The sequence below is a fragment of the Hemitrygon akajei genome, chromosome 20, assembly GCF_048418815.1.
Source record: "Hemitrygon akajei chromosome 20, sHemAka1.3, whole genome shotgun sequence".
Lineage (NCBI taxonomy): Eukaryota > Metazoa > Chordata > Chondrichthyes > Myliobatiformes > Dasyatidae > Hemitrygon > Hemitrygon akajei.
The window spans coordinates 33098718-33121299 of NC_133143.1; the positions used below are offsets into that span (position 1 = coordinate 33098718).

Here is a 22582-nt window from a genome sequence, read left to right on the forward strand (position 1 = left end):
CTTCGAAACTTTGAAATAGGTTGACATGTTAGCAGCTTAAGTATGAATACGAGTGAAATAGAACATAGAACAGTACAGCATAGGAATGGGCTCCTCCTTCCATGGTGTCAGTGTTAAATACAATGCCGAACTTAACTAAATCTTTTCTGCTTGTGTGTGTTTACATCCCTCCATTCCATGAACATCTACGTGTCTATCTATCAGCCTCTTAAATGCTACCAAGTTACCTATTTCCACCATTACGCCCTGTCAGCCTGGTCCCAATACCTGCAAATGTTGTGTAGAAAACTGGGCCACACACCTCCTTCTAACTTTCTCCCTCTTATGACATGCATGAGCATGCCTGTTATATTCACTTATTTCAATGGATTCAAATCATGTATGAGGAATATAAGCATGTCAATTGAAGCTTAACTTTAGCTTTGCCTCTATGATATATAAACGTATTAATTTAAAGTAAGCCAAATGGATGCTGATTCATATTCTTTGCATTAATGATGATGTAAAATTGTAAGTTATAAATTGTAAGCTAATATTACAGTACATACAGAATATGATTATAAATATGATCAAATTATATCATATTCTGCTGGATTGAAAAAATGAATTAATAATAAAATATGCACATTGGTTGATAAGATTAAAGAAATTGATAAAAAAAATTCTGCTGCTCTTAATTTGGAGTTTTATAAAAAGAGGGTTGAACTTCAGATGTAACACAATTTGTTATTAACATCCCCGATTGAAAATCAATTACTTAAAACTAAGAGTCAATTCTATACACATGGTGATAAATCGGGTATATTATTGGCCAACCAATTGAAAATTGCTTCGGCTAAACATCAGATTATTAAAGTTCGTAAACAGGATGGTAGTTTGACAGTTGACCATGATAAAATTAATAAATCTTTTCAAGAATTCTATACCTCTTTATACCAGTCAGAATTTCCTGATGATTCTACCATATTGCATGAATCTTTAAGGAAATTGAATATTCCAAAATTACCACTTAATTAACGTTTAGCATTAGATACACCCATCATGGAAAAAGAAATAAAGAAAGCAATTTATTTGATGAATTCTGGTAAAGCTCGTGGTTTGGATGGGAATGCAGTAGAATTTTTTAAATCTTTTTCAAATCTACTTTCTCCTTGGTTATGTAGAATCTTTAAGGATGCCTTATTTGTAGGTAAATTACCACAATCCTTTTATGAAGCATCTATTTCTTTTATTCCTATAAATGATAAAGACCCCACTGAATGTGCATCATATAGACTTATACCCTTGTTGAATGTGGACTCCAAAATCTTTTCCAAAATACTGGCAATCAGATTGGAAGATGTATTGCCACATATTGTCTCTGATGACCAGACAGGATTTATTAAAAAATTGTTACCCCTATTTCAATGTTAAGAGGTTAATGAATATTGTGTCTACTTCTTCATCTAAAACTCCAGAATGTGTTATTTCGCTTGACGCCGAGAAGGAGCTTGATAGAGTTCAATGGGAATATTTATTTAACATGCTCGAGAAACTTAATTTTAGCCCAAAGTTTATATCCTGGATTAAATTGATATATCATACACCTTTAGCTTTTGTAATTACCAATAATCAGAGTTCCCCCTTTTTCAGGCTTTTTCGAGGTACTGGACAGGGCTGTCCTTTAAGTCCCTTACTATTTGATATTGCCTTGGAGCCCTTGGCAATTGCTCTTCGTGATTCACCCAATATATTTGGCATTATTTGTGGGAATGGGATGCTTATGGCATCACTATATGCAGATGACCTGTTACTATGTATCTCTAACCCAGAGAAATCCATCCCTGCAATAATATCACTACTTTCTCAGTTTAAACAACACACACAAAATGCTGGTGAATGCAGCAGGCCAGGCAGCATCTATAGGAAGAAGTACAATCAACATTTTGGCAGAAGACCCTTTGTCAGTACTAACTGAAACAAAAGATAGTCAGAGATTTGAAAGGGGGGGGGGAAGAATCCAAAATGATAGGAGAAGACAGGAGGGGGAGGGATGAAGCTAAGAGCTGGAAAGGTGATTGACAAAAGGGTATACAGAGGTGGACAAGGGAAAGGATCCTGGGACGGGAAGCCTAGGGAGAAAGAAAGGGGGAGGGGAGCACCAGAGGGAGATGGAGAACAGAAAAAGAGTGAAAGTGAGAGGGGCAGAGAGAGAAAAGAAAGGGAGGGGGAATAAATAAATAAATTTAAGGTATGGGGTAAGAAGGGGAGGAGGGGCATTAACTGAAGTTAGAGAAATCAATGTCCATGCCATCAGGTAGGAGGCTACCAGACAGAATATAAGGTGTTGTTCCTCCAACCTGAGTGTGGCTTCATCTTGACAGTAGAGGAGGCCATGGATAGACATATCAGAATGGGAATGGGATGAGGAATTAAAATGCGTGGCCACTGGGAGATCCTGCTTTTTCTGGTGGACAGAGAGTAGGTGCTCAGCGAAACGGTCTCCCAGTCTGCGTTGGGTCTCACCAATATATAAAAGGCCACACCAGGAGCACCGGACGCAGTATACCACACCAGCCGACTCACAGGTCAAGTGTCGCCTCACCTGGAAGGACTGTCTGGGGCCCTGAGTAGTGGTGAGGGAGGAATTGTAAGGGCAGGTGTAGCACTTGTTCCGCTTACAAGGGTAAGTGCCAGGAGGGAGATCAGTGGGAAAGGGATGAGGGGGACGAATGGACAAGGGAGTCACATAGGGAGCTATCCCTGTGGAAAGCAGAAAGGGGGGGAGGGATAGATGCGCTTGGTAGAGGGATCCCATTAGAGGTGGCGGAAGTTATGGAGAAACCTGACGGCATGAACATTGATTTCTCTAACTTCCATTAATGCCCCTCCTCCCCTTCTTAACCTATCCTTTATTTATTTATTTATTTCCCCCCTCCTTTGTTTTCCTCTCTCTGCCCCTCACTATCACTCTTTGCCTGCTCTCCATCTCCCTCTGGTGTTCCCTTCCCCCTTTCTTTCTCCCTAGGCTTCCCGTCCCATGATCCTTTCCCTTCTCTAGCTGTGTATCCCTTTTGTCAATCACCTTTCCAGGTCTTAGCTTCATCCCTCCCCCTCCTGGTTTCTCCTATCATTTTGGATTTCCCCCTCCCCCTCCTACTTTCAAATCTCTTACTATCTTTTCTTTCAGTTAGTCCTGACGAAGGGTCTCGGCCCGAAACGTCAACCGTACTTCTTTCTATAGATGCTGCCTGGCCTGCTGTGTTCACCAGCATTTTGTGTGTCTAGCATCAGCAGATATCCTCGTTTTTGCTCAGTTTAATAGTTTTTCTGGTTATAAATTGAATCTTAATAAGAGTGAGCTTTTCCATCAAATATGCAAGCTCCAATCTGTAGACAATCACCATTCAGACTGGTTACTGATTACTTTACTTATTTGGGTATTAAAATTACTAAGAAGCATAATGATCTATTTAAAGTTAACTTTTTACCTTTAATTGATCATGTTAAACAACTGCTTACTAAATGGTCCCCATTGTCCCTATTGTTGATAGGTAGAATTAAAACTAGTAAGATGATTATTTTACCTAAATTTCTATATCTATTTCAGGTGGTACCAATTTTCATTTCTAAATCCTTTTTTGATATTATTGATTCTAAAATGTCTTCATATATATTGCAGAATAACAATCCTAGGTTAAGTAAGCAATATTTACAGGAATCAAAAAAGGATGGTGGTTTGGCAATGACAAACTTAAGATTTTATTATTGGGCAATTAATATTTGATATTTAATGTTCTGAACCACAAGATCTGGATGAAATTCAATGTCAAGATGGGTGAACCTCGAGAGCAAGTCTGTACAGGGGTTCTCATTGCCTTCTATCTTAGGGGCCTCACTTCCCTTTGCACTTGCTAAACTCAATAAACAAATGACTAATCCAATAACTAAATATACAATACAAATATGGTTTCAATATCGTAAATTTTTTGGATTGAATAAATTTATCCTATCAAGTCCTATTATATCTAATTTTTTCTTCCAATCATCCTGAATTGATCAAGTTTTTCTTTTATGGAAAATGAAGGGAATAACATGTTTTCATGATTTATTCATGGATAACTGTCTCATGTCTTTTGAACAGCTGTCTAATAAATATAATTTGCCTAGATCATATTTTTTCAGATATTTACAGATTAGAAACTTTTTGAATATTTTACCTACTTTTCCGGTATCATATCAAACTGAAATTACAGAAAAAATTTTTAGGTTTAAACCCCTATCAGAAGAGTTTAATAGCAATTATTTATGATCTGATAATGAAAATATGTCTAGGTACATCTGATAAAATTAAGAATGAATGGAAAAGAGAACTTCAGGTATTTTTACCTATAGAGAAATGGGAGAAAATTCTCCAACTAGTTAACACTTCTTCAATGTGTGCTAGACATGCTTTGATACAATTCAAGGTGATTCATAGGGCCCATATGTCCAAGGATAAGTTAGCCCGTTTTTATTGCCATATAAACCCTGTCTGTGACAGATGTAAGTCTGAGGAAGCTTCCTTGACACATCTGTTCTGGTCTTGGCCTCTTTGGGAAAAATATTGGAAAGTAGTTTTGATACTATTTCAGCAGTTTTGTGTATTGATTTACAACCTCATCCTATTACTGCAATTTTTGGATTACCAGTGATGTACTCGAGTCAATTATCCCCTTCAGCTTGCCATCTGATTGCATTTGTTACATTTATAGCCAGAAAATCCATTTTATTTAAATGGAATGATTCTAATCCCCAAACTATAACATGTTTAAACTTAGAAAAAATTAGGAGTGGCACTATCGACCCTTCGGTTAAATTTGAAGAAACTTGGAGGCCATTTATTCAACATTTTCATATGATGTAAGCTGACCTTTTCCGAATCCTTCTCAATAACTTTTTGTTCATGTATAGAGGAGCGGAGTTAATGACAAATAACGATTTTATCCGATGAAACATAGCAGCCCAGCTTTTGTTTTGTTTTTATTTTGGTGTTTTTTTTTAGTTTAGGGGGACTTTTTTTTCTTCTTGTAAAAATCTTTTTTCTTTGGATCTTTTTCATGTTTAGTTACTAAGAGATTGGGAGGCTTAGATTACACATGTTACTCGGAGTCTGTTTCTGTATACGTTAACCGTTATTAATGTAATCCCGATCTCTTTGTATCATTATCACTGTTATGCGTATCTACTCGAAACTTAATAAAAAAGATTGAAGAAAGACAGTTCATACAGTCCCCTTGGTGCAGTAAAACATTCCACAATGCAGCACAGGAGCCAGTTCAAACAAATTCTGTACAGCTGTAGGCGCAGATGTTAATGTATGATAGACAGACAAGAATCCAGATTCAAGAGTCATAATGTTCTCAAAAGATCGTGTGACTAGATAAAATGCCAGGAAACTCACAACCAGGGAAAAAAAGCTTTCAGTGGAAACTACCCTCAATTTTCCATTTAAACTTATGACATTTCTCAGATGCGCAATTTAATTTGGAGTACATGATAAAAGAGATGCACAACACATTGTTGATATCACTGCACACACCTAGAGGTAGATGCATTTCATATACACTATGGGTCCAGAGTATGTTTTATCTGGATGTTATTTGTCATTTAGATATTATATATTGAATTAGTATGATAAGTCAGGCATTAAGCCATCTACATGTTCAGTAATATAGTTCATCAATTAAAAACAAGTTATACTTTTCAGATAACCTAATTTGCTTACTGATTCTAAAAAAGATTCCTTGTAAAAAAAACAATTGACTAAATCAATAAATAGTTTATTACAGATATTTTCTAAAACTTCTGATAACCTTTGACCCTTACAAAAACACTTACAATTGCTGAAAATAATTCATTTCTAATATCCGGGTTGTTAATCATCAGTTTCTTTTGGTAACCACACCCTCTTCCAAACTCCAGTTCAGCAATTTTGTCAGCATTTTTTGTTCCTTCCAGGGGAATGAAGATCAGTCCATGGATACCCTCTTGGAAAGAAAAAAACAATGATTGTCCATTATTAAAATAATTTTCAATTTCTTGAATCCTACATTAATTAAGATGTTCCTCTTGGAATTTTACACTTTAACACATTATAGGATCATAAGTGAACTTCTGTTCATGAGTTGTCTATTTACTTGTTGATACTTCCCAAACATTCCCATTGCTTCAGCTCCTTCCAATGGAGTTCAGACAAAAAATGTTGAGAATCAGGCTTGGGAAATGAGGTCCAAGAGATGCAGAAAGATGAGGTGAAGGAATCCTAGAGCTTGGAGTCTTGGTGATGACTGCCCAGATGCTGGGCAGCTCACTTACATGTAAAAAGATATTAATCAGACACAGAAGCTGTCCTCAATCTCCAAATAAGACCAGGTTTGGATCCATATCATTTACAGGACTTATCTGCATAAATAAACTTCATGCATAATAATGTTAAAATGTGCATAACACATCCTTAACACCATTGAGTGTACGTGGAGAGCTCCTTCTGACTGCATGTCACATACATTGTGAACCTAGGATAAGTTTTGGTAAATGGGCAATCTCACTCGTGATATATCCTTTTAAGAAGTCAGCTCTGTAGGATGCAAGATATCACATACAATAATTTGTACAAATACTTTGATGCATGAAAAATTCCCAGCTTGTGCCACAGGAGTCTAACTAGACAAATCATAAACCAGGTAAGTGGTTGGCTTTAAGCAAACTTTTAGAGGAAAAGGAGAGACCGAGAAGTTTAAAGAATATATTTCTAAGGCTTAGGGCTTAGGCTTCTGGAGGAAATGAGGAACAGAATGCCAAAAATTTGGAGTCAGAGAAATGTCAAATTTTTGAAGGGTGTTAGGACTATAAAGTGCCAAGATGCTCATCAGGATGCAGAAACTATTAAACCAAGTCAAAGACTATTCTTTATGGTGAAGATTAGAATTGAAGAAGCACAGTACTGCCGGAGAATGTTGTAGAGCTAGGAAGGAGTGAATGATTTGCAAGATAGATGAATAAATCTTGGTGCAAATTCTTTTATGAGTTAAATACCCTCTCTCTCTCTCTCTCTTTCCGTCTTTCACTTTCCCTCTATTCTACTTTTTCCCGATAGTCTGAACCATTATCCCACACACCATGGAGAAATGTTTAGCATCCATTTTGCAGTGCATACAGATCACTTGGGGAGATAAATAACTTATGTTGCCTCTTCATAAAGCTTCTTGAATGGCTGCAGTCCTTGGGAAGTAAGTACACCCACAGTGCTGTTAGGGAGGGAATTCCATGATCCTGACCCAACAACAATGAAGGAACAGAAATATATTTCCAAGTCAGGATGGTGAGTGACTTGGCGGGGGATTTCCAAGTGGTGGTAATCCCTGTATGTCTTGGCTTCAGCCTTCTAGATGGCAATGGTTGTAGGTCTGGAAGGAGCTGCCTTAGGAACTTTGGTATATTATTGCAGAGCATTTTGTAGATAGTACACACTGCTGCAACTGTTTGTTGATGGTGGAGTGAGTGGATGTTTGTGGGCTGCCTTGTACTGGATGGTGTCAAGCGTCTTGAGTGTTGATGGAGCTGCACTCATCCAGGTGAGTGGCGAGTATTCCATTACACTCCTGACCTGAGCCTTGTAGATGGTGGACAGGCTTTGGGGAATCAGGAGGTGAGTTACCCGCAAAAGGATTCCTAGCCTTTGACCTGCTCTGGTAGCCATGATGTTTATATAGCTTGACCATAGTTCAGTTTCTTTTCAATCGTAACCCCCCCCCCCCCAGGATGTAGATAGTAGAGGATTAGGTGATGGTGATGACATTGAATGTCAAGGGACAATGGTTAGAACCTCTCTTGTTGGAGATGGTCATTGCCTGGCACTTGTGTTGCTCAAATGCTACTTATCACTTGTCAGCTGCAGCCTGGACATTGTCCAGATGCTGCTACATTTGAACTGCTTCACTATCTGAGGAATGATGAACGGTGCAGAACAGTGTGCAGTCATCTGCGAACATTCCCACTTCTGACCTTATGATGGAAGGAAAGTTACTGAGGCAGCTGAAGATGGTTTGCCCTATAAGACTTCCCTGAGGAACTCCTGCAGTGATATCCTGAGGATGAGATGATTGACCTCCAACCACCACAATCATCTTCCTTCGTGTCAAGTATGATTCCAACCAGCAGAGGGTTTTCCCTCTATTTCCCATTGACTCCATTTTAGCTAGTGCACCTTGATGCCATAGTCAGTTAAATGCTGCCTTGATGTCGAGGGCTATCACTCTCACCTCACCTCTGGTATTTAGCTCTTACTGTGGCACTCTTTGTGTAATAATTAAATAAATCCTAAGTGTAAATATCTAAAAGTACAGACCAAAAGAAACTCTTCCATTATACTTTAAATAATTTAACATCATAGAAAAAATTGGCGCAGTGTGAGGCAAAATGAAACTGATATAATCTCTGTCTAGCCACTCAACTGTTTGGGTAAAGTGCCATTACAAGCTCAAGTAGAAGCAAAAGTTTCCTATTTTATTTTGTTTCCATTTCTGCATTGAAATTGCTTTCTTCTAAATATCTGAAAATATTCTGAGATTTGAAAACAAAATATGATCTCTGGATTCAAATTGAATATGTGGCGTTTAATATTTAACAGATAAAATCACATTCCCAAATGCTTCTCATTAATGATATAATTCTATGCCAAAAATTAGTGCTCACAATATCTTCAAAACAGTATTGCTCGTAAATGCCAAGCAAGTTACCTTTAAGTCGGAGTTTTTCTGATACTTTCTTTAATTTTTTCATTTCATCATCTATTCCGTCTGTAAATATTACAATTACCTGTAAAGAGAGGGTTTAAAATGTACAATCAGAATGGGTAGGTCAACTCAAGGAAACCACAGTACGCAGTTCACCAACTATTCACTCCTTTTTATAGCAAAGTACCATGAAGGGTTTAGCAAAACTGCAACTATTTCCTGTATGAAGGCCTTATCACTGAAATAAATGTTTGGAATAGATCTTCTACACAATACATGGAAACCCTGAAATATAAAAGGAAGATGCGGTCACCAAAAACACCAATGGAAATTCAAGTTCAAGTGTAATTGTGGCGTGGAAAGTCAGACGATGGATCTCATCTTCAAAGATTATGCTGTTTGAATTTTTCCAGACATATAGTTGACATTCTAACCCTGTTATAATCAAGCCATCCAAGAATCTTGTATGTTTCATCGAGGTCATATCTCAACCATCCAAACTTCAAGTCCTGAGGTGTTCAGTTTTCTGACATAAAACACATCCTCCATTCTTCAAGTATCTTTCTGAACTGCTTCCAATGACAATATAATTTTGCTTAAACAAGGGGACAAAATCTATACGTTATTCATAAGTGCCTTGTATGATTGCAGTAGGCCTTCACTATTTTACACTCCAGGTCACCTAAAATACATCCCAACATTCTATTGCTGATTGTACCTGCTGCATCTGTAGACTAGATTTCTGTGTTTCTTGTACAGTACTCTAAAAGCCCTTTCTGCTGCAGCTTCCTGTTTCATCATTCTTCCATTAAATCTGAAACTGTTGCTCATTTTCTCCATTTGTACTCCATTTACCAACTTTCTTAACCCCTCACTCAGCATGGAAACACATCTTGGACGTCCAGACAAGTACAGGTATCAATTTTAACTGACCTTTTGATGACAAACTCTACTATCTTCATCAGGGATGATGCCTAGTCATGTCTACTCCGGTGGTATATATACCCTGTCATCTGTCCCTCCTGACTGGTTAGTCCTGGGGTGTCAAACTACTGGCCTGCGAAGGGTTCCAATCCGGCCCGCGGGATGATTTGGCGGGAAAATGTATATTCATGACCATTTAATATGTATCTGTATGGCAGCCGCTGTCTCTCGCCGTTCTCTCTCTCCCTTGCCGTTGTCTGTGCCGCCTGCTGCTCTAGCAGCTTGTTGTGTGTACTTAGAAAACAATAGGTAGCAGTTAACCACCTGCGGTGCATAAGCACCTACCACCCAGCACTGAAGACCACTCGGGCCCCACTTACGTCATCAGACACAGTATAAACACACTCAGGTAAGTAACACCTGTAGCAAGGCTGAGGTGTGGTTCAAAATAATTTCCAAGAAAAGAAAAGTTGACCTCAAAGGTTGAATATTCAATGATAATTGGAAAGATCATTTTTTCTTCTGTGAGGTCAACGGCAAACCTGTGTGTCTGATATGCTCGCAACAAATAGCTGTGGCAAAAGAGTACAATATCAAATGACACTATAAGACGTCACCCGGAGAAAAATATGACAAGTACACAGGACGACTCAGAGTGCAAAAGGTAAATGAGTTGAAGAGCTTGAAGCAGCTCTGAAAAAATAGCAATCAGTGTTCACCAAAAGTCGAGAGACTCATGATGGAGCTGTCAAGGCCAGCTATATTATTGCCAACAAAAATAGCTGCCGCATTGAAGCCCTACCCAGAGGGGGAATTCATCAAAGCATGCATGCTGACAGCAGCTGAGCTGGTGTGCCCTGAGAAGAGACAGACTTTTGGTAATATCAGCTTGTCAAGAAATACTGTGGCAGAGAGAATTGGGGACCTTGCAGGAGTTTTGAACAGTTAACTAAAAGACAAGGTGAAGTCATTTATTGCCTCCTCTATTGCAATTGATGAGAGCACCGATGTGACTGATGTAGCTCAATTGGGAATATCTATTCGTGGTGTTGATGCATCTTTGACCGTCACCGAGGAGTTTGTGGAAATGGTGCCCATGACAAGCACCACTACGGCGAACAACATTTTCTCCAGCCTTGTCAAGGCCTTGGACAGACTGGGGATTGACTGGAGTCACGCTGTCAGCGTGGCAACAGATGGCGCACCGTCCATGGTCGGGAAAAAGGCAGGTGTTGTTGCGAAACTCAGAGAGAAAGTTCAGACAGAGAATCTAGAGTAGGATATATGCCATTTTCATTGTATTATACACCAAGAGGCGTTATGTAGCAGGAGCCTGAAAATGGACAACGTCATGGATGTAGTAATCAAACCGGTTCATTTTATTAGAGCCAAGGGACTCAACCATCAGCACTTTGATAATCTTTTGTCCAAAAGTAATATTGGACACGGCCTACCCTACAACACTGAAGTCCGCTGGCTGAGCAAAGGGGTTGTGCTCAAGCATTTTTTTCAATTGTTATGCCGTTGGCCCCCTCTATTTGTGAAAATTGCAAGAACTCTAGTTAAGGGGGGTCAACTGACCCAAGAGAGAGAGACGTGCGAAAAACCACGTTCTTCCAAGAAGCAGAATAAAAGTGACTTTGACTATTGTCTCATGGAGACCACCTGAAAAGCCCTCGGGCAAAGTGGGCTGGTTGAGAGAGAGATCGCATTACCTGCAACTTGATTGACACCTGCGATCTCGTGAAGAAGTATAAAGGCTGGTCTGAGGGGAGGACCCTCAGATGCACCAAGGAAACACACGAAGGAGAAACGCTAGAAATCCTGTGACAGCGTTTTAATAGCTACAGCCGGTGGTGGGGTTCGTGTGCGTCCTTCCCTTGCCTGGGATTGGCGACCTCACCACGGAAGACGGCCTAGCTACAGGGGAAGCCACAGATGAGAGTCCATTCCCCCAACGAGACTTCCGACTACCTCCTACAGGTTGGAAAACCTGTCGGGTAAATGCTTCATGTTCTCTGTCTTTCTAACTAAAAGTGCACCAACGCAACACTTCCGCCGACAACTAAGTGAAACTGCCGTGATCTAAAAGACTTTTAGCTATCCAGTGAACGATATAAAATCTACATTACCCCTAGACGACGATCGAGCTTGTGTTTTGAATGATTATTATTACACCGGTGTTTTAGATTGAGTTTTGATGATCTGAATGTTTTGTATTAACCATACGTTTGTGCCCTTGTTGAATAAAACGGTTGAAAATAGTAGCATCCGACTCAGCTGATCCATCTATCTTTGCTGGTAAGTTACCTGGTTACGGGGTTTTCGTAACACAATTACATGTGGAAATTGGACTATTCATGAACGAGAAAGGGAAGCCAGTGGCAGAGTTGGATAACCCAGACTGGCTTCGTGATCTTGCATTTTTGGTGGATATAACAGAGCACTTAAATGTGCTTAATGTTAACATGCAAAGCCGTAATAAACTTGCTATGGAATATTACGACAGCATTCAAGCCTTTCAAATTAAATTAGGCCCGTGGGAGATGCAACTATCCCAGAGCAACCCAGCTCATTTCCCCTCTTTGCAGTCTGTGCATGTTGCTCATGGGAATAATGACAACATGGACAGGTACAAGGACAAAATATCGTGGCTGAAAAGTGAGTTTCAGAATTGTTTCCAAGTCTTCACTCAGCTTGAGAAGGAATTCTCACTATTTTGCTTGCCGTTTGCTGTCAACGCAGCATCAGATGTGCCGGAGGAACTCCAAATGGAACTAATTGAAATTCAGTGTAACCCGGCTTTGCAATATAAATTTGGGACTGTGGGTCTGGACTCATTCTATCAATAGCTGGGACCAATGTACCCCAAGATGAAAGACTTTGCCTCAAAGATCCTTTTCATATTCGGGACAACATATCTCTATGAGCAGGCATTCTCCATAATGAACATTAACAAATCCAAACTGTGCTCGCAGCTGACACAAAGACATCTAAATGACATTATGAACATCACAACTGCCCAGAAACTGGTCCCTGATGTTGACAGGCTGGTTAAAGCCAAGAGATGTCAGGTGTCTGGAAGCAGCAAGTGAAAAATGAGTGACACTGTTTGATGCACTACGACATGTAAGCAAAATGCATTATGAAATACCGAGTGTCATAATATTGTGATTCATTCATTTTCTGACTATTCTATTATTGTAAATGTGATAACTTCAATAAAAATTAGAGGCCAACTGTGTTCATTGTCTGGGTTTGATTGCTGGAAGCAGGCTAATAAAAATTAGGAGCAGTTGTGTAGCCTACATTTACAATTTGTTTTGTTAGGTCTACATTTGTGTCTGCAAATGTGCGATTTCAAATGGTTTATTAATGGAAAGGGTGTGGCTCCCAAAACAATCTTAGCCAAAATAGCATAGTTTTTTCTTTCTCTCATCACAACTTTCTTGTAACCTGCGAATGTAAGTTAATACCAACCATAAAAATAATGCTTGCTAGGCAATCTTCTTCATAAGAAACGGAATTTGTAAAGTGAAACACTTTGTAGTTATAGCAGAGACTGATACACATGAGAGCAGGCTGAAAAAACGGAGGCAACGAAAGCTGTGGAAGCACGCGCGCGTGCACAACTGATCTGCCCTGCATGAAGTCGCATTTTGCCCAATCCAACCCGTGACCTAAAATGAGCTTGACACCCCTGAGTTATTCCTCATCCAATCAGATTTCCTTTTGGAAACAAGCCCTCATCCATGCCAACCACATTGCTGACCTGAGCTAGTTCCTTCTGCCTGTATTTGGCCTACATCCTTTTCAAGTTTTCCTATCTATGTACACACTAAATGTCTTCTAAAAGCAGTAATTGTATCTGCCTCTACCACTTCATCTGGCATCTTGTTCCATAAAGCTCCCGCAACCTCTGCCCTTCAGATACTCTTTATATCTTTCCCCTATCATTCTAAACCTGCTGTATGATCTTTAGTTTTAGATGCCCTTGCCCTGGACAGTGTCCATTTAAAATACCACAAATGTGGTCTCACAAATGGCTTGTACAGCTGTAACATGACATCCACATTTGTACTCAATGACCTGACTGATGAAGGCAAGTGTGAAAAACTCCTCCTTCTACACCCTGTCTACCTGTATCACAACCTTCAGGGATCTGCATACTTTTGCCCCTTGATCTCTCTGTTCTATAATGCTCTCCACGACCCTGACCTGGTTAACTTCTAAAAATGTAATTCCTCATGCTTATTCAAGTTAAAATCCATCTGCTATTCCTTTGTCCACTTTCTCAGCTGAAGATTATTTTAGTCTTAGATAACATAGTGACATAGTAGTTAGCATAACATTATTACAACTCCTCTGTCAGAAGGTTGCACGTCCTTCCCATGTGCACATGGGTTTCCTCCAGGTGCTCCAGATTCCTCTCACAGTCCAAAGATGTACCGATTAGTAGGTTAATTGGTCATTTTAAATGGGACTCTGATTAGGCTAGGGTCAAATTGATGGGTTGCTGGGCATAAGTTTAAAAAATTCTTAATCCATTATTCCAGCAATTTTAGTGACACTGTAAACTTACTCACCTTGCCAACTAAACTCTCATCCAAATCCTTATTATTAACAGCAGATCTAGTTATGATCCGTGTAGCACACCATTAGTTACCAGCTTCCAATGTAGTTAAAAAAAACCTCCACTACCACCTTGTGACACCTCCTATAGAAATGGCTAGCTTCTAATCAAAGTGAAAGAAGAAAGTGCAAATGCTGGCTTGTTGCTCAATATTAAGAAAACCAAGATTATGCTGACCAGCCTGATTAACTCCATGGTAATAAATGAAAAAGAAGGGGAAGCAGTGACAGATTTTGTCTTCCTCAGTTCAAAGATTTCTATGGATGGCAACTGAAGCAACAAAATTAAACAGCACTTACTTCTCAGGAGGGCAGCAATTGCAAATTTAGATAAAATACTGAAAAGCAGAGACATAACATTGTCTACGAAGATCCATATAGTCAAGTCTATGGTATTTCCAGTTGTGATGTATTGCTGTGAGAGTGGACTATTAGTAAAGCTGAATACAAAGGATTTGACACCTTTGAACTTGGATGCTGGAGAAAAGTGTTAAGAGTTTGTTCGACAGCGAGAAGATCTGACAAGTCAAATACTGCCAGGCTGCTCACTAGGAGGCTTGATTATGAGACAAAAGCTCAAATATTTTGGCCACATCATGAGAAGACAAGATTCCTTGGAGAAGACTCTCAAGTTAGGTAAAACAGAAGGTAAAAGAAGGAGAGGAGGATAACGGAGACTACGATGGATAGATAATATTACTAGATAATGCGTATGACCTTGGGGGATCATTGAGAGAACTTTCCAACAAGAAGGCTTGATGTGCAGGAGTCCAAGGGGTCGTGAAGAGTTAGATTTGACTTAATGACCGAACAACAAACTTGGTTCCTATATGATCTAGCTTACCATGTGAGATCTAATCAAAGACCTTCCTAAAGTCCATGTAGGCAAGTGACCATCTACATCCCTGACCTCTTCAATCACCTTCATTACCTCTAATAAAAACCTGTCACATTCATGAATCAAGATTTCATGCACAAAGCCATATTGACAATTCTTAATCAGTCTTTGACTTTTAAAACTTAACCCGTTAATATTTCTTTGTGAATTGCTTTAATCCTCTTCACTACTTGCCATTTTTCCACTTCTGTGTCATCTGTAAATTTGTCCACAGTACATTCATTTCCTTCCTCTGTTATCTTACTGTTATCTTGTAACAGCTCTAACCTCTGTGGCACTCCACTAATTATAGTTTGCCCACATAAGATAGACTCTCTTATCCCTACTCACTGTCTCCTGTTTGTTAGTCAATCCTTTAGCCAGACTATTATTTTACATCTAACATCATGAAACCCTTTCTTGCCAAGAAATCTATTGCATGCACCTTGTCAAGCACCTTCTGAAGCTCCAGGTATACGACATCAACTGGTTTCCCTCTATTCACTCTGGCTGAAACTTCCATTAAAAACTCATACATTAGTCAGAAAAGACTTCAGGAAGCTATGTTGATTCTATTTGACCAAGATATGATTTTCTTATTATCATCTCTATGTTAATTCATCCATACATTTTACCATTAATATTTGCCAAATTAATAAACCCAACAGTTACCTGCTTTATGCCTCTCATCATTTTTGAATAAGAATTCCATATTACTGTTTTCCAAACCTACAGTAGTTTTTCAGATTCTAAGGACTCTTGGAAGTTTCCAACCAAAGCATGCACTATCTCAAAAGCCACTTATTTTACAATCTTAAAACAAACATCATTAAATCCAGAAAAATTACCATTCTCTGGCCCTGTTAATTCACCAAAGAATTAATTCTGAAATGAGCGATGATACAGTTTAACTCCTCTCCATTTATTAGCATTTCTGAGATGTTTGTAGTATCTTCTACCATTGGAGAATGAACAATATGTTGGTCAAACTCTTCTACTTTTTCTCTAGTCCCCATTAGTATCGCCATAGGTCTATGTTTACTTTTAACTCCCTCCTTTCTTCTGTACATAAAGTCATGCCAAATGTTACTTTCTTCTATATATTCATTAGTTTGCTCAAACTGTTTATTTTTCTCCTTGTTGATTTTATTTTACTCCTCCTTTACTAGAATTCAAATTTAACCTTATTTTTGGGTTTATTACTATTTTTTGCCATCTAAGATGTATTCTCCTTCCATTCAGTACATTACTCAACTCCTCTGGTTAGCCCTGGTTGGTTCATTCTGTCATCTCTCACCACCCCCCCACCCCATTTTTCATCCTCATCTGGACGTATTTTTGCAGGGAAACATATTCACTGAACAGCTGCCATTGTTCATTCATCGTTTAATCTATTAATCTGCTTTAGCCAACTCTATCCCCAGTCCTTTGTAATTTCCTTTATATTTGGCTCAGACCCAAGTTTCTTAATTTTAAACTAGATGATAAATCCAACCTTACTGTGATCTTTTACTTGGGATTCATTTTTTAAACCTGTAGGTACTATGAAAACTAATGTTATTATGTAGTAGCTAGATTTGCATTTAGGGGAGGTTATATGAATATGGATATCGTAATAGAACAGATTATAGAAAAGAACAGGCAGAAGATTGCCCAGAGAAATACAGATAAAGGAAATTACAGAAACAAGCAGACTGGAATGCATATCCTCTTGATCATAATGACACAATGGATGACAGAGTTATTTGCAGAGGAGATTTCAGATGGGGAGATCATACAAAATTTGATTCAAAAAAGCACCAGAAGATACATGGGCAGAAGAGGTTCCAACTATATGGGAATAAAGACGATTTGAGAAATACAGAAGCAGAATAACAAAGGAGAGATGAAACCAAGACTACTAAAATATGTTGAGGATTTCAAGTTAAGTGTGCAGTACCTGGTATTCTGAACTACAGTACTAGCTCTATGCTGAATTAGCAAACAGAAGGCGGACAATAAATCTCTTCTTCCAGGCCTATAAAACTTAATCCCAATAAATTATTCAACTTTACTATAGCACATGAAATGAATTAACATCAGTTCGAGCCAATGATTTCTTTTTGCAGGTATTGTCTCCCCAGATTTATCAAATGTTACCTTCACATTTCCTTCTGCTTTCAGACTAAATAGCCTCGAAAAAGATTGCAGATAATCGGCATTCAAGACCCTGTTGTCATTTTGCATTGACGTTAGTTCTTCCCTGATTTCATTGGACTTAAACTGCTTAAACTGCAAATCAAAATTCGAACTGGATCGGTGGAATCCAATCTTAGTTGTGATGCCATTGCCTGACTTGCAGCTGATGTTGTGAAGATCCATCATTCTCTCAATGATGCCACTCAGATGACTGCCATGTGATTCCAGAAATTCCACATGATTACTGAGATCTAGTCCCATAGCAATATCGATGGAGCATACTGGAAGGAAAAGAACCATTTTACAAACATGTTCCAGTGCAATCAGGTTCTCATTGTTTATTCTACTGATAGTGCCATGTATATCTAATGTCAAAAGGGAACAGTCTAGTCATTCAATTTCCAAGCAATTTAATGACAACGTTATTTTGTTTCACTGCTTAATCATGTGGAAAGGAAAGTCCCTCGCAATCAGCTTTGAGAGACCAGTGGAGATCAGACTCCCTACTAAGTTATCAGACATTTTAGACCAGCTTGAAGTCATGTGAATCTCTTTGGATGAAACATCCATCACAGAATAGGGCACAGAGCCAAGACTTCATAATGTCCTTCCACAGGACAAATTCTGCTACAACTCCATCCTTAGATTTGTGAATGATACCATCGTAATGGGCTGTAGTTCAAATAATGATGCGCTGGAGTATGGGAAGGAAATAGAGAGTTTAATAACATGGTGTCATGAAAACCAACTCTCCCTCGATGTCAGCAAAACAAAAGAGCTGGTCATTGACTTCAGGAAGGGAAGCAGTGCACATGCTGTACATCAGTGGTGTTGCTGTCCAGAGCTTCAAGTTCCTGGAAGAGAACATCATCAATAACCTATCCTGGTCCCATCATGCAGTCACCATGATCAACACTTCTACTTCCTCAAGAGGCTAAAGAAATTTGTCACATCCCATCATCACTTACCAGTTTTTCTTGATGCACCTTAAAAGCATCCTACCTGCTGTATAATAGCTTGGTATAGCAAATTAATTTTGTGTTGTTGTTTTGGATTTCTAGCATCCGAGAATTTTTTGTGTTTGAGATTCTGCCTTGTTATTATTTTACCTTGTTCTACCACAATGCACTGAGTAATGATTTAATCTTTATGAGCAGCATGTATGACAAGCTTTCTCAATGTATATCAGTAAATGTGACAATAATAAACCAATTCCATTTCCAATTTTAATTCTTGTCCCATTCTCAGAGATTATTCTACTTTTCAAACTACTCTTTCTATTCATCATTTCTGGAAGCGAATAAGTAATGCATTCGTTCTCAGGGTGCAGACTTGGCTATATTTTCTTTCTATAACTTATCAGAGGAGATAACAGACTGACATATTTCAAAAGTCATCTTAGAATCAAGCAAAAGGTGCAACTGATAGCATGACTGGAGTAAGCCCAATAAGTTCCCTTTCCTAAAGGAAATAAGTGAGCTTTTCACATTAATTTAAATATTTTATGGTTTTATTCATACCAATTTGTTGTTATTTATTTCAAGCACTGGCAACGTGTGCTTTCAAATATGCTTGGGGTCACATGATAGCATAACCAGTCTACACCATATTGCAAAACTGTAGAAATTTTACATATATACTCCTGACAATCTGTATACGGTCAGTAATCAACACTGACCAATTAAATAAAAGGAAGAAAAAGAGCTATTCACTCACCTGATGATGGCCTTTCTGTACAGATACTGCGGATGAATCTTCTTTTAATTTTCTTCAGGCCTTGAAAATACTGAACCTCAAAGGTGTTTGAGCTGGACCCTGAGATTTGCTGAAGTTGTCTCGTTTGTACTTTCCCTATACCCACAGCAAATATATTTATATTATCTTGTCTCAAGCGATCAGCTGGAGGACCCACTTCATCTTGTGAATTTCCATCAGTGAGCACAACCAGGTTTTGGGGCACTCCAGTGGCATTCCGACTACCTGCTTCCTTTGTGAACATGGTGACCAAATTTTTCAGGGCAAATCCAATTCTGGTACCTCCTCCCATTTGAGTTACTTGGCCAAGTTTAGCCAGCAAGGATTCCTTTGTTGAGAAATCTTTTAAGTCAGCTATTTTTTGGAACTCTGAACTGAACTGCGCCAGACCAATCTGCACTTTACTTGGGTGGATAGTAAAAATGTCAATCACGTGTTTCAGAAAAGATTTCATCTCGTCAAAATCAATCCTTTCAATACTTTTTGACCCATCCATGAGGAAAATAATGTCTGCTCTCTTGAGGACACATTCTATGAAAAAAAATGACAACCAATTATGGATTTATCTCAGGCCAAAATACTCCTTTCTTCCTTCCCTTATCTACAGCTCTCATGCAAGTGACCGATTCATGTTCTTCAAAATGGTTACATGGTTTTTGCATTCCTTTAAAATATAAATATAGTATTCACAACAGACACATTGGTGGTAATATATTACATTGTCAGTGAAGCATTCCCTGCATTCTTATTAAGGAAGCCATTGGAGTAGGTATTGATGACATTGTTCCTGCCACCCTTAGAATATAGATTTAGTGTTCATTGCAGGCACATTAGTTTCCACAATCAATACATGAAGGTCCCAACTAGAGAGAGTGTGATACTGGATTGCCTATAAGGAAACGAGACAGGGAAAATTACAGTAATGTGTGCAGGAGAACACTATGGATTTAGCGATCATGATTCCATTTGCTTCAAGACAATTATTCAAGAAATAAGAGCACAAGGATTGTAAAGGGCAGAACGGACCCTCTTGAAGATCAGTGTAGTCATATATGCATGGACCTGAAGGAGATGAGGGAGAACTTAAACAGGGTTTTTCCATTTGTATTTACTTGGAAGACAGACACAGTCTATAAAACTGAGGTAAAATAGTAGTGAGGTTATGGATCACATATGTATTACAGAAGAGGAAGTGGTTGCTGCCTTGAGGAAAATTAGGCTGGATGTGTTTCCAGGACCTGACAATGTGCCCCTAAAATCTTGTGGGAATCTAGTTCAGAAATTGCAGGGGGCCGTGGCAGAGGAATTTAAAACACCCTTAGCCATAGGTAAAATGCTGGAAGACTGGAGGATAGCTAATGTTGTTCCATTGTTGAAAAGGTTCTAAGAAAAAGTGCAGAAATTATAGGCTTGGTGAGCCTGATATCAGTAGTGAGTAAATTATTGGAAAGTTTTCGAAGGGGATAGATATATAAGTATTTGGATAGACAGAGCCTGATTATGTATAATCAACATGACTTGTCATGTGGTATGTCATCTCTAACCAATCTTATAGTATTTTGAAGAATTTAGCAGGAAAGTTGATGAAGTAAAGACAGTGACTGTTGTCTGAATGGACTTTAGCAAAGACTTTGAAGAAGTTTCGCTAGTCAATAAGACTGGGGGTGTAAAGAACAGTAAGGAGGCTATCAAAGCTTTTGGACCAGTTGGAAAAATTGGATGAAAATGGCAGATGCAATTGAATGCAGGCAGGTGTGAGGTATTGTATTTTTGAAGAACTAGCTAGAGTAGGATTTATACAGCGAATGAAATGACACTGAGGGGTGTGGTAAGACAGAGGATTCTGGGAATACAGATCCATAATTCCTTCAAAGTGGACTCAAAGGTAGATATGGTTGTAAAGTGAGCTATTGGCAAATTGGCCGTCATAAATCAACCTATGGCATACAGAAGTTGGTATGTTATGTTGAAATTATATAAGAAGACAGAGAGACCAAATCTGGTGGATTCTGTACAGCTCTAGTCACCTACAAAAGGAAAAGGTATCAATAGGATTGAAAGAGTACAGAGAAAATTTGTTGACGGGCCTTGAGCACCTGAGATTTAGGAAAGATTGAATAGGATAGGAGTTAATTCACAGGAGTGTACAAGAATGAGGGGAGCTTATGAGGATTATATTCTTGACCCACTCTCTCTGTTGTCAGCCATTGATCCCTGACCCTTACACTCAGGCTTGCTGGGCATTTCAGACACAATGTGGAATATAAATGTCAAGGAGCAGATAGATCATTTAATTTGCTTTCTTTTTCCCATTCTCTACAACAATCCTGACATCTCTCCTTACCATCAGAAGGCCATTCCAATGCCTAAGAATGATTATAAATAGATGGCAACGGAGAGTATGCTTCACAGCAAATAAACAGTCCCCATACAAAATGTTTTGGATCCTAGTCAGCTTGATCAAAACCAGAAAATGTTGGAAATAATCCTCGCTTCAGTTTGTGTTCATGAGGGAAGAAATAAAAATAAAGATTCAGGTCCATGGCTTTTCATCAGAATTGGAATGCACCAGAAATGAGTTCAGTATTAGGCTATAGATACAGTGAGGAGCGGAGAAAAGGAAAAGGATGGAGAGCTGGAGACCTTAAAGGAACAGATTTGTTTGTGTTGGCTGAGAGAAGGGGCAAAGGTTTGCCTGGCAGAAACATAAATCAAATAAATTTTAAATATCAGAGGAGACAGAGAAATGAACACAAATATGGTGCTGGAAATATAAGAAGCAGTAAAAAGCTGATTATCTGATTTGGTGAGTTTGGTGTGGAAGACTAAAGAAAAATAAGCAGGTTTTCAAGAATTCGGATCAAAGTGGGAGAAAGAATACTTCAAGGTTGCAACAGAGCATATTATCGAAGTATAATAAATAATTTGTAAGATTAGCAAAACAAGTCTAAAATATAGTAAAAAATTGATAAGATAACAAGTATGTTGCCTTTCTGCTCATTGGCAACTCCGGCTTCACAACAGTTGGCCTGGATGTCCCCACTGATCGCAATTCCACTTCAAGAAGTCCAATGAGCCTGCAAACTGCTCAATCTTACAGAATAAAGGAGCCCAAGCTTCTTTCTTCATCTATGTATATTGGTCAGATATAAATTCTAAACCTAGTCACTTTCATTAATGATAGATACATAGGCAAGTCCTTACCATATAACCATATAACAATTACAGCATGGAAACAGGCCATCTCGGCCATTCTAGTCCGTGCCGACGCTTACACTCACCTAGTCCCACTGGCCCACACTCAGCCCATAATCCTCCATTCCTTTCCTGTCCATATACCTATCCAATATTACTTTAAATGACAATACCGAACTTGCCTCTACCACTTCTATTGGAAGCTCATTCCACACAGCTATCACTCTCTGAGTAAAGAAATTCCCCCTCGTGTTACCCTTAAACT

General features: G+C 38.8%; 1 protein-coding gene across 1 annotated transcript in view; it reads right to left on the reverse strand.

The window, feature by feature from the left end:
* The window catches only part of LOC140713933 (collagen alpha-6(VI) chain-like), a 115626-nt gene that overhangs the window by 66197 nt on the left and 26847 nt on the right, over positions 1-22582 (reverse strand). The window contains exons 9-12 of the mRNA XM_073024630.1: positions 19084-19653; positions 17329-17732; positions 8760-8838; positions 5860-6008 (exon numbers count right to left, since the gene is read on the reverse strand). Of these exons, the coding sequence (XP_072880731.1) occupies positions 5860-6008; positions 8760-8838; positions 17329-17732; positions 19084-19653 (1202 nt within the window). The remainder of the gene's footprint in view (positions 1-5859; positions 6009-8759; positions 8839-17328; positions 17733-19083; positions 19654-22582) is intronic.